A 15617-nucleotide genomic window follows, 5' to 3' on the forward strand; every position below is an offset into this window, starting at 1 on the left:
ACAAGGTATTACTAGTACACAAGAATACACTCTACCAAACGACCCCTCAATTTGATGGGATTAGTAATCCATGATAAATATGAATAAAGACAAAAATGCAATCAAATTTTTTTAAATGGTTTCTAATTTTTTTTTTAATATATTCAATGTGAGTTATTTATTTTCAATTTTCAAGAAGTTAATATCTCTTCAAATAATTATAATCATAAAAAAAACTACTCCATTAACTTAAAAAATACTTCTTGGTCAAAGCCCGAAAATAAATTGCATGATTGCATAAAGCTTTTAATTTTGTAAATAAAATATATCACAAATAAAAATAATTTTTTTGTGTAGATTTAACACTTTACGAAATACAATTTTATGTTAGGAACGATTCAATTGTCTCATTCAAAAGTTACACGTACCCCTCTCCAACTTAAGAACACCATAAAGTGCGAACAACAAACAAATGATGAACGAATAAAGAAAACATAACAAAAAAAAATCTTGCAAGTGAATGATTACATCTTCAAATTCCAAAGTAAGTTATTACTTTACTATAGTTATATTATTGATTTTTTTTATTTTTAAAAAGGAATAATAAAACTTTGCAAAGTAAATATACAAAATTATTGTATGTCAATGATATTTTTGTAAACAAACAATATTCTTTTTAGAATATAACAATACATATTATTTTCAATACATCAAACTAAACACTGCATAAAAAATAATTCCAACATTACTGATCCCAACATTACTAATCTCAAGCTTCCCAGCATTACTAATATACCTTATTCAGTATTATCTTATACACTCTACCAAACGATCCCTACATGCTTTAAAAATGTCATAAACTCAAGTCAAAACTCGCACTTGGAGAAGAAATCAATAAAAAAAATTATCACAAAAATCATTAAATGAGGTACCATGACTAAATTCAAACTATAGCTCAATTAATAAAGAACATGTAGAACATTAATCTCAATTCGCACAACATGTAATTAAACAAAAATGCAAAAACAAAATAATGCCCAAACGTAAACTTGTTAAAAATAAGGCATCTCTATCTATGATTTCGAATTCAAACTCTACCATAACCATTTAATTACCAAATTTGGAAGTTATTTTTAACTAATTTCTAAAATCTCTTAACATATATAGGAGATTGAACCAAATTTACTAAGTTCATATGAACTCATCGCTAATGTGATAAGTTCGAGATCTTGTGTAAGAGAAAATTATTCCACTCTAATGGAGTTTGTAAATGCAGTATATCTATATCTATAATCTATAGTATATTAAAAGTGTGAAGGCCCTTACAAAAGTGATTTGAACTTTTTGCCCTTCATTAAAAGTCTTTACTTTAGACAAAATCGTTTTTTCACTATTTTTTTAATAATAATAAAATAAAAACATTAAAAAAAAATTACAAGAAAAAATCAATCCATATTTGATTTGGATTTGGGAGTTAAAATGGTGCGTATATATGCTTTTGTTTAGATTCTTTGTATAATTAAAGTTTTCCAAAATTAAATAAAATAATATTACTCCTATAATAATATTTTGTACTACGTGCTTAATTAGAGAAGGAGTACAAATCTTTTTCTTTACCGTAATTTCTTAGAAAAAACAAAACTCCCCAGAAAGAAGTACAAATCTTTTCCTTATTTAATTGTTGTAATTGTGCTCCCTTTTTTTCTTATTAAATTGTTGTTTAATCGTGCTCCCTTTTTTTCTTATTAAATTGTTGTTCAATAGTGCTCTTTTTTTTTTCTTATTAAATTATTGCTTAATCGTGCTCATTGTTTTTATTTTTTTCATGGTCGAATATATATTTACATGTTTTAAATTTTGTGTCAGTAAAATTTAATTGATCTTAAATAATTTTTTTGTATTTTTTTTTTGTTTTTGTAACATATATGGATCTCAGCATTGATTGATTTTCTGTTAGGGTAATTTATTCCCCTTTAATCATACTTACTATTGATTAAGTTAAGGATATGCTTCTAAGGGATAAATGGATTTCATCATTGGAAAAAGGGTTAACTTTGAGTTCTTTTCTCTAAGGTACTTGAATTTACTTTTTATTTATTTATTTATCTGAAGTAGTTTATTTATTGTTTAGTGATGGACATGAATTTATTTGTTATCTATATTCTTTTGGTTAACTTGCACCTTAATTGTTTGAATAATTTAGTCTTGTATATATTGAATATATGTTCCAAGTACAAATCAAAACATTAATTATGTATCAAGTATTTTGAGATAAACGTGTAATGTATTTTCATGTTCATCATTATAATGTTGGTGCATGTGAATGTTTTATACGGAGAGTAAACCCCTAACGTAGGAAGGGTTCTAAATATATGGAAATTAGTTCATCTTATGTATGAAGATTTTGAATTTTTTTTTGTTACACATAAATAATCTTGAAATCTGTTTATTGGATATCTTGGTAAAATAAAATAAATAACACAACGAAATAGAGTTTTAAACATAAATTACTTCTGAATTTTGGTTACTAATCAAAATATTCTTGTTCCATGTGTGTTTTTCCTAGAATTCCTGACTAGCTTTAATATATATACCCCCTCTCTTTTGTGGACATGGTTGGATTTTTAATTCTTCTCACAGTATTTATTGTTCTTTTATTTTTAAGCATAGTCGACATTAGTGTAGATGTATGCAATTTCATGTCTTCAAAATTTTTAATATTTTGATTTTTAAAAGTTTGGCGGTTTGGTAATATGTTGATCTTTATTTGCAGGTTTATTTGAAAAAATTTGGCAAAGAAACTTATGCATGGTTATGTTGGTGCAAACTTGACCGCTATGTGGCATTTCATTGCATCAGAGTAAGATGGATGTGATTGATTTGAAAAATGAATCTATCTATACACAGATATTAAACTCCATGGCCGTGTTGGACTCAATTGCTACTCAAGTTTGATTTACATTCCTCTCCTGATGAGGTCTCTCGCCATCAAATTTTCAAGCACGCTTGAAAAAATCACTCCTTTCTAAAGACATTAATTAAAGAGCTCGTGCAAAATTTTTGTAAGGGTTCAGTGGACTTGACATCACAGACTATAAAAATTTTCCAATGTGCATGTAAATATGCTAACTATATGAGTTTGGTTCATTGAAAATTGTGTTTGGTTCATCACATAGCTAGCCAAATTAGAGATAAAAGAGTTGAGGTTTTTTTTTTTTACAATTATATCATCGTGAAATTTATTTGAGTAGAAATATAATAGAATCAGGTAAGAATTAATTATACCAAATGACTCATGCATAAAGTCCTTTATATATTAGTAGGAGCAGTAGTTTTTTATTAAGAGTCATAATTGATCTATGTATCGTATTAAATGTTAAAATTTTTTTAATTTTTTGTACTGTTCTTACTAACTTATTCTTAGTGAATTATAATTTATTTCGGTTAGTAAGTTTTATTTGATTCTCTTGTGTTGTTAACTATAAAACATTTACTTTAATTTTTTCTTGACGAAGAACAAACGTCTTCTGTGAAAATTAGACAGTAAACAATTTCTTTGGTCATTATTTGATTAACTTTTCGAGGTTATAGATTATTGTATGGAGTAGACATGAAATTTATATATAGCCACATGAAGACATCTTTATATTAGGTTCATTTGTTTAATCTGTCATTTAGTTAAATTTGAAGTTGTAAAATTTTATTGTGTTAACTCTTACATGTTCATAGTTAGTATGACAGGATATTGTCGTTGCTGGTGAGCATATAGAAAAAGAGAGAAAAGGAGAAAAGAGTATTTGATACCTCTATTTAAAGATGTGTTTAATGCATTATGAGGTCACTTCTATTCTTATTCTTATTCTTTCTTTTATTTTTTGGTCATCTTCGTAATTTTCCTCCAAGTTGTCAAATTATTTCAACTAATTCGTTGACTAAAGATGATAGTAGAAAAGATATTTTGATGAATACAACTAAGAAGAATAATCTAAATCATAATAAATCTTTTGTAGGCGTGACTTGCGAGCTATTAATATAAGAGTCATTTGGGCGTTAAAATTCATTCATGTTTATTTCTCTTATATGATTCATTTGTATTTAACTTTTAAAAGTATATATAAATTTAAAGATTATTTTTTATTGATGGTTATTAGGGATATATCGAACAAGAATATATTAAATCATGTAACTGTAATAGCTTCATTTTAGAAGTCACAATTATGACTTTGAAAACTTTATAATGTAGTAAGAATGTAAGATATGCTATATTAGTTGCTTTAATTGTGTTTAAAGCTAAAACTCAATATGTCAATGGGTTCTCCTCTTTTAATAATTTTTTTTTGATAACCTTAATTTCTTGTGTATTTCCTTTAATTAAAATATTTTGATCGAATAATTTGATGTGATTTAAACGTGCAAAGCACGTACACTAAACTAGTAAATATATATTTATATATGTATGTATTGGTAAAAATCAACAACCATTGCACTATATCAAAGGTTCCAACGAAGACATGAAGGGTGAAGGTTATTATAAGAATATTGTGTTCAACAATTTCTAATTAAGATTATCATTGAGTTTTTACTGTGCGTCTACTGATCTTAATAGTGATAATTTTAGAATATCTTCATGTAATAATGTTATTGAAAACAAATATAGTATATGTCGTAAATTCTGTCTATTGAATATTGTGGATCAAAGAGGAAAATATTTACAATATTTAATTAAAGATTCTTGAAAGGAAAAAAGGTCAAATATACCCCTTAACTTTGCGAAAAGGTTTAAATATATCCTTCGTTATAAGTTTGGTCCAAATATGCCCTCGCTGTTAAAATTTAGGAGCAAATATACCCCTAAACTTTGCGAAAAGGTCCAAATATACCCTCCGTTACAAGATTTGTCCAAATATGTTCTCGCTGTTAAAGTTTAGGAGCAAATATACCCCTTAACTTTGCGAAAATATCCAAATATACCCTCCGTTACAACTCATAACCCAACCCACCAATTTGGACCAACCCATAAACCGACCCAAATTTTGTTTATCAAAATTTCAATCTTATAATGTCATCGAAATATTTCACCAGTTCAATGACTCTTACATTTTTCTTATTACCAGTATGTTCTACTTCAAATATTGTGTTGATATTGCATTTTTCAAACTTTGGTTTGTTTTCATGTTGTTTGATTTTATCGTGAATGACTCTAATCTACTAAAATATTTCAAAATAGTTGTAAAATGTGGAAGAATTAGGGTCATGGCTTCTCCAGCTGTTTCAGCTCCTAAGAGAGAGACAGACCCCCAAAAAATGGATTGTCATATTCGAAATAGGCCTTGTTTCAATCTTTAGAAGTAATATCAATAATTTTTACAATAAACTTCTCGAGGGGCAGAGTAGAATCACTTTAATATACATGTTTGATGCCTCAAGTTACACAGTTAGGTTCGCGGAATAGATTTGTAATTTCTCAGGCTAGATAGACGGAAAGAATGATCCTCGTTTAGATACTACCGCACTAATTGTAAAAGGACAAAGAACTTGTACAGTGATAGCGATCTTGTTTCCAGATATAGGATCGTGGACCGTCTCATCTTAGAATAAAGGTAGCGTTAAGTGAGAAAGATGGTTTTACTATCGCACTAGTTGAAAAAGGACAAAGAACTTATCACGATTGTGACCTTGTTTCTACTAGAGATATTGTCTTGTTGCTGGAAAAAGGGCCCTCAATGATGGAAAAAAAATTTAGGTCGGTTTATGGGTTGGTCCAAATTGATGGGTCGGGTTATGGGTTGGTCCAAATTGGTGGGTCGGGTTATGGGTTGTAACGGAGGGTATATTTGGACCTTTTCGCAAGGTTAAGGGGTATATTTGCTCCTAAACTTTAACAGCGAGGGCATATTTGGGCCAAACTTGCAACGGAGGGTATATTTGGACCTTTTCGCAAAGTTTAGAGGTATATTTGCTCCTAAACTTTAACAACGAGAGTATATTTGGACCAAACTTGGATATATTTAGACCTTTTCGCAAAGTTAAGGGGTATATTTAACCCTTTACCCTTCTTGAAATATATCAATTTTAAATATTTTGACTTTTGATGAAATATTTAATTTATATAGGAATCTACCTTTATTTGTAATTTTCAAATTTTAGGAAAAAGATCTTTTGTAAGTTTAATAAAGTCATTCATAATTATAAAACAATGGTAAATTACCTAACTACAAAATAACTTTAATAAAATTATGGAAAAATTTCAGAAATAGCAACTCTTTAGTTTAATTATAACTTTTATAGCAATAGTTTCATAATTACGAAAAGTAACAAATTGTATTTTATATTTAAGTAAAATATTGCTATATAAATACATATACAAATATATATGTATTACTCATAAATACATATGCACAACTGAAAAATACATATTCTTCCATTATTATGAAGTGGGTAAAATATTACTACTTTTTCTATAAGCTGTAATTTTTAAAAAGTGTTGCTATTTATTATAATTGTAATCTTAAAAATACTAATTTCTGTAATTTTTCCTTGAAAAACAACACAGTAAAATGCGGGCAAATAACCTAATACTTACTATTAAGCGAGGCTGTACGTCACAAGAAAATTGTATTGGTAGCACTACCATTTTTAATACATGAGAAATAAAATTGTATTGGGAGCACTACCATTCTGAATACATGAGAAATATGTTGGCATGGTGCTCCAATTTTTCGGAAGTAAGAAGCCCAAATGGTCCAAAATTGCAATAGGCTTTTGGTTCGTCGTCTGCATGTCCAGCCCACTACTAGCAGAGGACGAATAGTTTATGAAGTTTAGAGAGAGAAAAACATACTGTTTAGAGAGAGAAAGTTTTGGAAGAAAGGAGCACGAAGACGAACAAAGAACCTTATTTTACTCGACAGATACATAGGTATTTATTTGTCTGAAGCAAGGGGATGAGATTCAAATTTCAAATGTATTCATGGCTTCACATAGGGCAAATATCTTTTACTTTGAATTGAGGTACTTTTTTTCATCAAAGAAAAACCCTAGAACCGGAAGAAACCTTCAGGCTTGACGCATTGCTAACCTTAGCTGCAATTCAGGCACACCTGTTCGCAATTCAGGTATTCTTTCTCATTTCCAAGCTTTATAAACCCTAGAATTTTGGACCTCTGTTCATTTTAATGCAAACCCTAGACTTCATAAGAGGAGAATTTGAAATCCAAAGTTTGCATATGAGGTGGTGCATATTGCTTTAACTGTTCAGATGACGAGACAAGTAGTTTGTTGCTTTGCATGTCAAGAAATGAAAATAGTATGTCTTTTGTGCTTGATTTTCATTTCATGGGATTTCATTCAACTTGTTTGAAGTTGTTGGATGCAAGTTGTAAAAATGCTCTCTCCCGCCTCGCAGGGATCTTTAATATTTGAATTCTGTTTCTGAGCTTTGCTGTCTAGTCCTGCATATTCCGTGCCACTAGGTTGACATGCAATCATGAGTGAACTACTTTCTTCTTTTGACAGCTAAATTCTAGAGACTGAGATCTCTTTTGATAGATTCAATGTTTCACATGCTATACTTAATTGGATAAGTATAGACTACGAGCAATCATACTCGCAGGAATGCACTCGCGTGGGAACAGGGAATATTGATTTATTTTTGGAAAAATATTAGAGGCGCATCTCAGATTTGAAGTTTATGGGTTCCTACACCTCAATTAATACGATAATAACTGAATTCACAGCCAAATACTTACAGATATTTAGTGAATTTCATAATACATATACAAAATCTGCGTAAAATCTATACTTGGTTCACGTGAACCCACCTGTTACACTGTCGATCCACTCGTGTAAAATATATTCAAAATTTGAAGAAGGAAAGCCATTTACAGTGTGCATGAGCGATGTTTCTTCCTCCAAGTGGCTTATGGTCCAATATAAGCTGTTTTCTCTTATGTAAATTTTTTTTTTTTGAAACTGATAATTTTTTGGAAAGTGGGTTGTGTACCGTAAATTTGTACAAAGAATGTTCCCATGAATATTGTGGAAGATGTTGATTCTTTTGCACTTGCTGTTACACGCTGAAACCATCTACAGTCTCCCAACAGGAAAGATCAGTGTGGATCCTCTGTCGGAGCTTATTCGATCAGTTTGCTTTAGTAGTTACTGCATAAAAACTTAATGCATATCTACTACTGATATTGAGCATGTAACTTGCTCTCCTTTTGTTGAAAATTTTGTTGAAAGCAAGGTGAAGTGAGAAAGGGAACCGAGACATGTAGTTCTTTGTCCCTGGATTGGTCCATGTTTACATACTCTCTTACATTTGTAGACTGATTGGTAGAGCATGTCTTGCCCTCTTTGAACCTATGAATATGTTTGTACTCTAAAGTATTAAGAAGCATTAGTGTAGTTTATCAAGGTCTATATCTCTTTCCGAATGTTCTATAGAGTCCTTGTAAGGTATACTAATGACCAATCTCTCCCTTCTTGAACTAACTATTCATCTAGCAAGTAATATGTGTCTGGTAGTTTTGTCTTTAGTGATGTTACTTTGGCGGTATTTTTTTTCTTGTTTCCAGCATAACTGAAAATCTCAGAGATCTTACTTGTGAAGTGGCTTTCTTTTGGAAAAGACCTGCATTCTCTTGTGCCATATTCCTTTTTTCTGCAGTTATACATTTCACCTTTACCCGTAATGGACTGTTTACAAAATGGGTTTATGTTTTCTCTGTCTTTTGTATTTATTCAAGAAAGAGTTGGACGGCATTGAGGCTGCAATTAGAATAGTGCCCTAAGTTCATAGAAGTACAAAAGTTAGTAAAACCGAATTCTTGCATGTGTGCTACCAAAGATACTTTTTATACAAGTCCTTATCATATTTACAAAAGGGGTATACATCTTCTCTTGTCTATGTGGTAATTTTAGTTGTTACTACTACTTGTTGGTGTTTCAGTTCCTGACTGGTTTCTAAGTGTTGTTTTGTCTTTAGGAATTTGATCAAGGCTTGTACTGATGGTGGGCAAGATCCTGTAGCTTTTAAGGCGGGAATGCATGGATGTGGTGCGGAATCTGATCCTATAGTCGATTCCGAGGTTGATTCCATGGGAGTTGGTATTGGTAACAAAACCTCTCCGCAGAGATCAACAATCGAGGAGGTTCAAAATGAGCTTAGGTAATGTTAGCATGCTGCGTCACCCTTGTCCTGGCTATATGGAATTTAATTCAATGATTGCAGTACTTCCTCTATGCTTACAGTGAGATTTGCTGTTGTTAACAGGCAGGGTTATGGTTTCCTAGAGATAAAGAGAAGAGAATTAGAATTTCTTGAGAAAGTATGGTAGTTGGACTGGTTATTATGGATTTTCGGATATTATCTGCTTGGGTTTTTGGCATAAGTTGATTCTTTTTGTCGCAGGGTGGTGATCCACTGGATTTCATATTAGGGAATGCTACTTCAGTTAGTGTTCAATCCACTTCTCTTACAGATCAACATCAAGATCAGCTTGTGACCAGGTAATTTTTTCGGAGTTCTGTTAGTTTTCTAATCCTTATTATGATTGCTAATTTTCTTTCTGCATTCTAGTGAAGCAAAAGGTAGTTTTGCAATTACTGCTTCACCTCATGGAGACTCAGTTGAAAGTAGTGGTCGACTTGGGGCTCCTCAACTTTGTGAACCCAACAGTGCTGACAATCTCATGCTATTTGATGGTGAAAATGAATTCATTGAAGCTGAAAGGTCCTGTAGATACCCCAGCAGGAGCAACATTACTCCATCAGAGCAGTCATCTAAGTTGGATAGAAGTCGAAATGCAAAAGAATTGGGCGATTCTGCTGCTTTTGGTGTCCCTAAAAAATCTTACAAGCGAAGATACAGGCCCCGCCCTAATGGGGATGGCACTAGATCAAGTTCCACTGATATAATTCTAGGTCCTGGTGGTCATGGCACATCTTTGCCCTCACAACATTTTTCTAAAGATGTAAAAGCACAGGTTTCTGATGGAGAAAATCCAAAAGACCAGAGCTCTTCTTTGAGCATTGCACGGCCTTCCATTCCAAATGGTTTTGTGCCTGTGAAAACTCCGCCATCTGATAATCTGCTAGATACTGAAATACATGGCTTTAAAGTTGCAGAGGCAACTACTTACTTGAAGAATGAGGGTCTGGCATATAGCATCCCTGAAGCTAGTGCTTCCAGATGTTTGCTGGATAACCAACATGATCAGAACTCACTCGCTGATATCGAGGATGTGTCTATTCAGGAAAGTCCTGAAAGGCCTCAATCATCACTGGGGAAAGAAGGGGTAGGTTCTGCTGGCCAGGAAGGTCCGTTGTGTACAACTGCAGTAGGGCTTGAGAATCAAGCTAGTTCTAGCCATCATATAAATGGGAGTTGTGGGAAGAGTGACCAGAAAAGCATGCCAAATGATGCTCAAAGCAGTGGTGCAGCATTGGGCACAAAAGGTTTAGATTCAGAATCTTCTTGCAGTCGGGCCCGTAGTCTGAATCGAAATACCAATAATGCGATGTCTAACAATCCAACGAACTTAGACTCCAATGGTGACTTGAAGGAACAACTGTCGGTGCCAGAGGCAACGCAAGTTATAGAAAGCAATCTTAAAGAACAGAAAGAGGTGAAAACTGATGACAGTTGTGGTTTCACTAATAAGGTATGCAATTCTGGTTCCAAAAATCAACCGACTGGTTTTATAGATACATCACAGGAATAATTTGCTGGCAACAAACCTAATTTGCAGGGTGAGGTAAGAGATAAAATTACCACCCAAGTGGAAGCAGTTGAGCCATCTCCATCAGAAACTGAGAGGAAACCCACTACGAACATAAGTGATAGTTCCAACTCCCAAAAATTATATTCTTCTATTATTGGGCGTCAAGGTTCAATCGAGTGCAGAATACCTGTGCCATCCCAGCATGTATCACCACATGGAGTCTTAACTCCTTTCCCTGAGGCACAAGCACCTGCGATCAATGTTAAACTTGCCACCAGGGGTGATGAAGGCTCAATCTTGAAAGAGGCACAGATTATAGAGGTTTTTGCCTTATTCTTCAAAACTTCATATCCTTTTCTGGTCAAGCTTGTAAAATCATTGCTATGACTCTGTTATTTGGCTGTAAATATCTAATACACTTAAAGAGCAGGCGAAACGTAAACGAATTAACGAGTTATCTGCTGTGGCCTTTCCACTGAAGAATCATCGGAAGTCTCACTGGGATTATGTACTTGAGGAAATGGTTTGGCTCGCAAATGATTTTGCGCAGGTATGACTCGATTAACCCCTGCCGTTAGAGCCTCTTTCATTGTCTGCTTTTCTAGTAGTTTTTTTTGAGAATTCCATAAATTAAAGGTTGAAACATGATTAAATTTTCCTTTTGATTCTGGGAATTTATTTCTTTATTAATTTTTGCCTTTCTCAAAATAAAATAAAATAAATTATTTCAGTTTATTTTTCCAAGCTTAGGTACTTATGTAAAAGCCTCTCTTCATGTAGGAACGCCTTTGGAGAATGACTGCAGCGGCTCAATTGTGCCGTCAAGTTGCTTTTACCGCACGGTTACGATTCCAAGAACAAAATAGTAGTTGCAAGCTAAAAAAGGTAGCTCATATTATGGCCAAAGCCGTTATGGGTTTCTGGCAGTCGATCGAGGTATAATGATGACACAATATTATGTTCTTTCTTGTTATGTTTTTATTTTCCTTCCTTTCTTGAAAGAATTTGTCTTTTTGTTTATTTATTTTTATGGCTCTTCTTTTTTTTTTTTTGGTTCTTTACTGGTCATGAGGTTAAACAATTTTTCTATGGATTATAGTATATGCCCTGGTTTTTATTCTTCCTGGTTGAGCAATTCTTTTGTCCATTGTCAGTTACATTTATTTTTCAGTTGCTCGGACTCTTCATTTTCGCGGCCGCACCTGTGTCGACACGACATGGGTGTGGATCCGTAGCCGATCTGGTCAACCAATTATGGGTACTTTGACCAAAATCGACGGAGAAATTCCGTACAAATTCAATGATTTCAGTAATCAAAACAAAAGCTAAAGTGAATTTGAAGAAAATGGAATACCGTGTATATAAAAATTTCTCCGTCACTCCTTTTCATTTATCTCCTTCCAGGATTCTCCTCTTGATCAATATTTTCTCGTCAGATTTTCCACATTATCTCATAATTTAGGTTTTATAATTCTGTTGTTTGAGATTTGAATTATTTGTAGCCGAATCCCCACACCCGTATACGTACCTGGATCCCTGAATCTTTTAATTTAGATCATGAAGGATCAAACCACTAGATCTGCACCCGTATCGGATACCGCACCATAGTCCGAGCAACTTAGCATTTATCAGCCTATTGGTTGTATGTAGTGCTCCAACCCCTTTCTTCTGTAAATGCATATGTGAGTATGAAATAGGTGATGGCTATGCTGATTTGGATACACACACATAAATACACACGCACATACACGTGTCTGTATGTTCGTTTACTTGTTTATTATTGTAGTTCTGCTATAGGCAGATATAGTCTTGCATCATTACCTGATTTAAGGTCAATCCTCTAAGTTACTTTACTATCTAATGAATGTGAATAACATGAAGCAAGCACGAGGCCGTCAACATGTGCGCTTCAAGGAATTAACATTGAATTAGGGGTATTTTTTAAGAAGAAAATTGGATTTGAGCGGTACTGCTCTGAGTAATTTCAAGTGCAATTTCAGTTTTACTCTATTTATTTCTTAGGCTATCTGGATATTTTGGTCTTAAGTGCATGATAGATAAGCAAATAAAAATGTGGTATTTGAAAAACAGTTGAAAAAATGATTAGAAGTTGAAATCATTTTAGGACTTGTATTTATTTTTTAAATGAGTCAATCTTCTGAGTGAAAAAATGGTCAAACTTGATACTCACCGTCAACAAACCAATTCAAGAATCAATATCCAATATACGATCAACATTATTTTGAAAAAAAAAATGCAACTTCTTAATCATACTTTCTCTATTTTTAAACATCAACATCTGATTTTATCAAAAAATATCCTGAAATTAATTTTTTCACCTTAACTTTCATGTGTTTGGATAATATTCTGCTTACCTTTCCATTGAATTCAAATAACTTTAAATACAACATTGGTGGATTAACCACCCACCTAATAACAGGGAATTAACTTCCTACCACTACTGAAATGAGAAAGTGGAGGAATAACCTTCTTACTGCTAATAACTGCTACAAAGAAACAGGAAAACATAATTAATAGATAAGTTATCCTTACTACTAATAACTGCCTACAGAAAAATAGGGAAACATAATTAATAGCTGCTGAAGTAAGCTACTTTCTGATTAAATGTTCCCCTTGTTGATAGACTAAAAGGGTGCTAGCACATTGGCTTAAAGTTAAGAAGTTATCTTCATGGGATTGCCTTGAGATATACTCTTATGTATTTATTCATGTATTCCACAGCGAAATTGATGAGCCCGTATATTAGACTAGATAGTGTTTGCAACAACTTTTCCATTGCCTTTCTATTACATTGGACCTGATTTTTGTATGAGCTAAGTTGTATGGTTTAAGAATAATTCTCAATTCTGTGATTATACTAATTCTGAACTTGTATATGCATAAGCTGCTTGGTTTGAAGAGCTGCCTTGATGTATGTGATCTAAATTCAACTGGTTTGAGGTTGAGAGAATTTATTGGTTGCTCTTCAGCAAGAAAAGATTTAGATATAGCTGGTTATAATCAGATAGAGCAACCATTAGAACAAATGATAATGCTTGTGAATCTACTAGTTCCAATTAGTTAAACTTCTGCTTTTTCCTGTATATTTGCTTCTAATGAATGGCTGGAGAGAGGAGATCTTTGGTCCTTAATTCGTAGTTTGTTATGTTCTTGGCAGGGGAAAAACGAACAACTGGAGCTACCAGTTACTAGAAAGGATCATGCTATTGCTATCAGGGAATATGCCATGAGATTTCTGAAATACAATGACTCTGATGTTCGACAAAGCCTCGCTGAAGCTCCGGTGACTCCAGAGAGGGTGTCTGGTGGTGGAATTGTGGATGCGCCTCGGGAAGATCATTTGGGAGAAGTATAAATATGTTTTACACATCGTTGTTTTGTGATCTTTCTGGTCTTTTAATATTTCGCCGTTGACATATTTTAGGGATTGTTTTGAGTGCTCAATTGATTTCCTTTTCCGGGGTGATACTTGTGTTTTTAGTTTAGAGAAAGGTAAATCCTTCAAAGTGATTCTCATGCCTTCATGCAGGAGAACCTCTTCTATGCTGTCTCATTTGGAGCAATGGATGCCTACCGGAAGTCTATAGAATCTCATGCGCTGCTCTGTGTGGTAATATGTTGAGAATCACTATTTCGCCAATGCTTGATTTTACAGCTTTTGATTTGATAAGTTACAAATTGCGTGTTTCATCCAACACATTTGGTGGACCTTGGCCTTGATACACCGTACACGTATTATGAGATCATAATGGAGAATCCAACTTTATTTTATTCAAAGTCAGGAAGTGAGCTGAACTTGTATTTTCACGAGTGCAGTGTCTCTCACGTACTCACTTGTGTCTAATTGTCCTTGAATTAGTGTCCTTTTATTCTTTTATGTTTAAATTCTTAATAGTCATCCTTTATTGGCCTGTATCTTTTCCTGCCTAAGGGGATAAATACTAAAATGATAAGTGGATTGTGGGGGAGAATAGAATGCACAGTTTGGTGGTTTTGCTCCTTTGATGGATTACGTGAACGCACTTTCTTAAAATGTAAATTGATAGGTCTTGATGTAATGGGAGAAAATTGATCTTTCGATGCAAGTTGTTTGTTTACCACCAAGTTATTTTCTTAAGCATTCTGTATATACTTTTATGTAAAGAAAGTCATTAAGATTTTGTATGATAATGGATGGACGGTAGGCAGTCCAAATTCTAAGCTGTACTTTGACTAATAATAGAGTACAATAACAGGAGGAATGTGATTTCTTGCCTTTGCGTTAACTGCCATACAGGAAAATTATTCCTGGTTCACAATGTTTTTGTTTTAACTTGTGGTCAAGAGCTATGCAGAGCTCATTTCACACTTCTTGAGGAATTTTACTCACAATCTTGTAGTCTGAAGATAATTTTAGCTTAATCCAAGCCGTTATTGGCGACTGATTCTCTTCATCTGAGAAATGAACAGAACTTAGTTTGTGGCTGTTATGTTTTGCTCCCAGTTTGTCTTTCCGGCATTCTGCAAAAGCTGTTGTAGCATCTTACACTCTGTTTGGATGGTGGTTTCCCATGGTTTCATAATGTACCATACTATATGGTATGGTATTGTACTGTACAATACAATTTTTGGATGGACTGTATCGTTTGCCGCTGTTTAATAATAATTTTATTGTTTGGTTTGAAAGTATGGTACTGTATCCTAACGAGTAAGTTTACTAAAGTGCCCTTGATTATTATAAATGTTAAATTTATCAATAATTGTTAATAAAATAATTTGAGGTAATTTTCTTCCTGCTAATTTGTCACAAATTATGCCATGTAAATATATTAAGTTGTTAAATTCATGTAAATTCTAACGAAATCAATAAAAGTGTGTATCAAAATTAATTTACTTAGATTCATTTTTTTTTTT

The 15617-nt window shown here is 33.0% G+C and overlaps 1 protein-coding gene across 1 annotated transcript in view; it reads left to right on the plus strand.

The window, feature by feature from the left end:
- The first annotated feature begins 6684 nt into the window (after nucleotides 1–6684).
- Nucleotides 6685–15617, plus strand: part of LOC107842686 (chromatin modification-related protein EAF1 B) — a 31216-nt gene continuing 22283 nt past the window's right edge. The window contains exons 1-10 of the mRNA XM_047396959.1: nucleotides 6685–7094; nucleotides 8966–9148; nucleotides 9254–9308; nucleotides 9392–9489; nucleotides 9560–10643; nucleotides 10731–11024; nucleotides 11134–11253; nucleotides 11484–11639; nucleotides 13882–14073; nucleotides 14254–14334. Of these exons, the coding sequence (XP_047252915.1) occupies nucleotides 9024–9148; nucleotides 9254–9308; nucleotides 9392–9489; nucleotides 9560–10643; nucleotides 10731–11024; nucleotides 11134–11253; nucleotides 11484–11639; nucleotides 13882–14073; nucleotides 14254–14334 (2205 nt within the window). The 5' untranslated portion in view covers nucleotides 6685–7094; nucleotides 8966–9023. The remainder of the gene's footprint in view (nucleotides 7095–8965; nucleotides 9149–9253; nucleotides 9309–9391; nucleotides 9490–9559; nucleotides 10644–10730; nucleotides 11025–11133; nucleotides 11254–11483; nucleotides 11640–13881; nucleotides 14074–14253; nucleotides 14335–15617) is intronic.

Source organism: Capsicum annuum, chromosome 9 (genome assembly GCF_002878395.1).
Source record: "Capsicum annuum cultivar UCD-10X-F1 chromosome 9, UCD10Xv1.1, whole genome shotgun sequence".
NCBI classification, from domain to species: domain Eukaryota; kingdom Viridiplantae; phylum Streptophyta; class Magnoliopsida; order Solanales; family Solanaceae; genus Capsicum; species Capsicum annuum.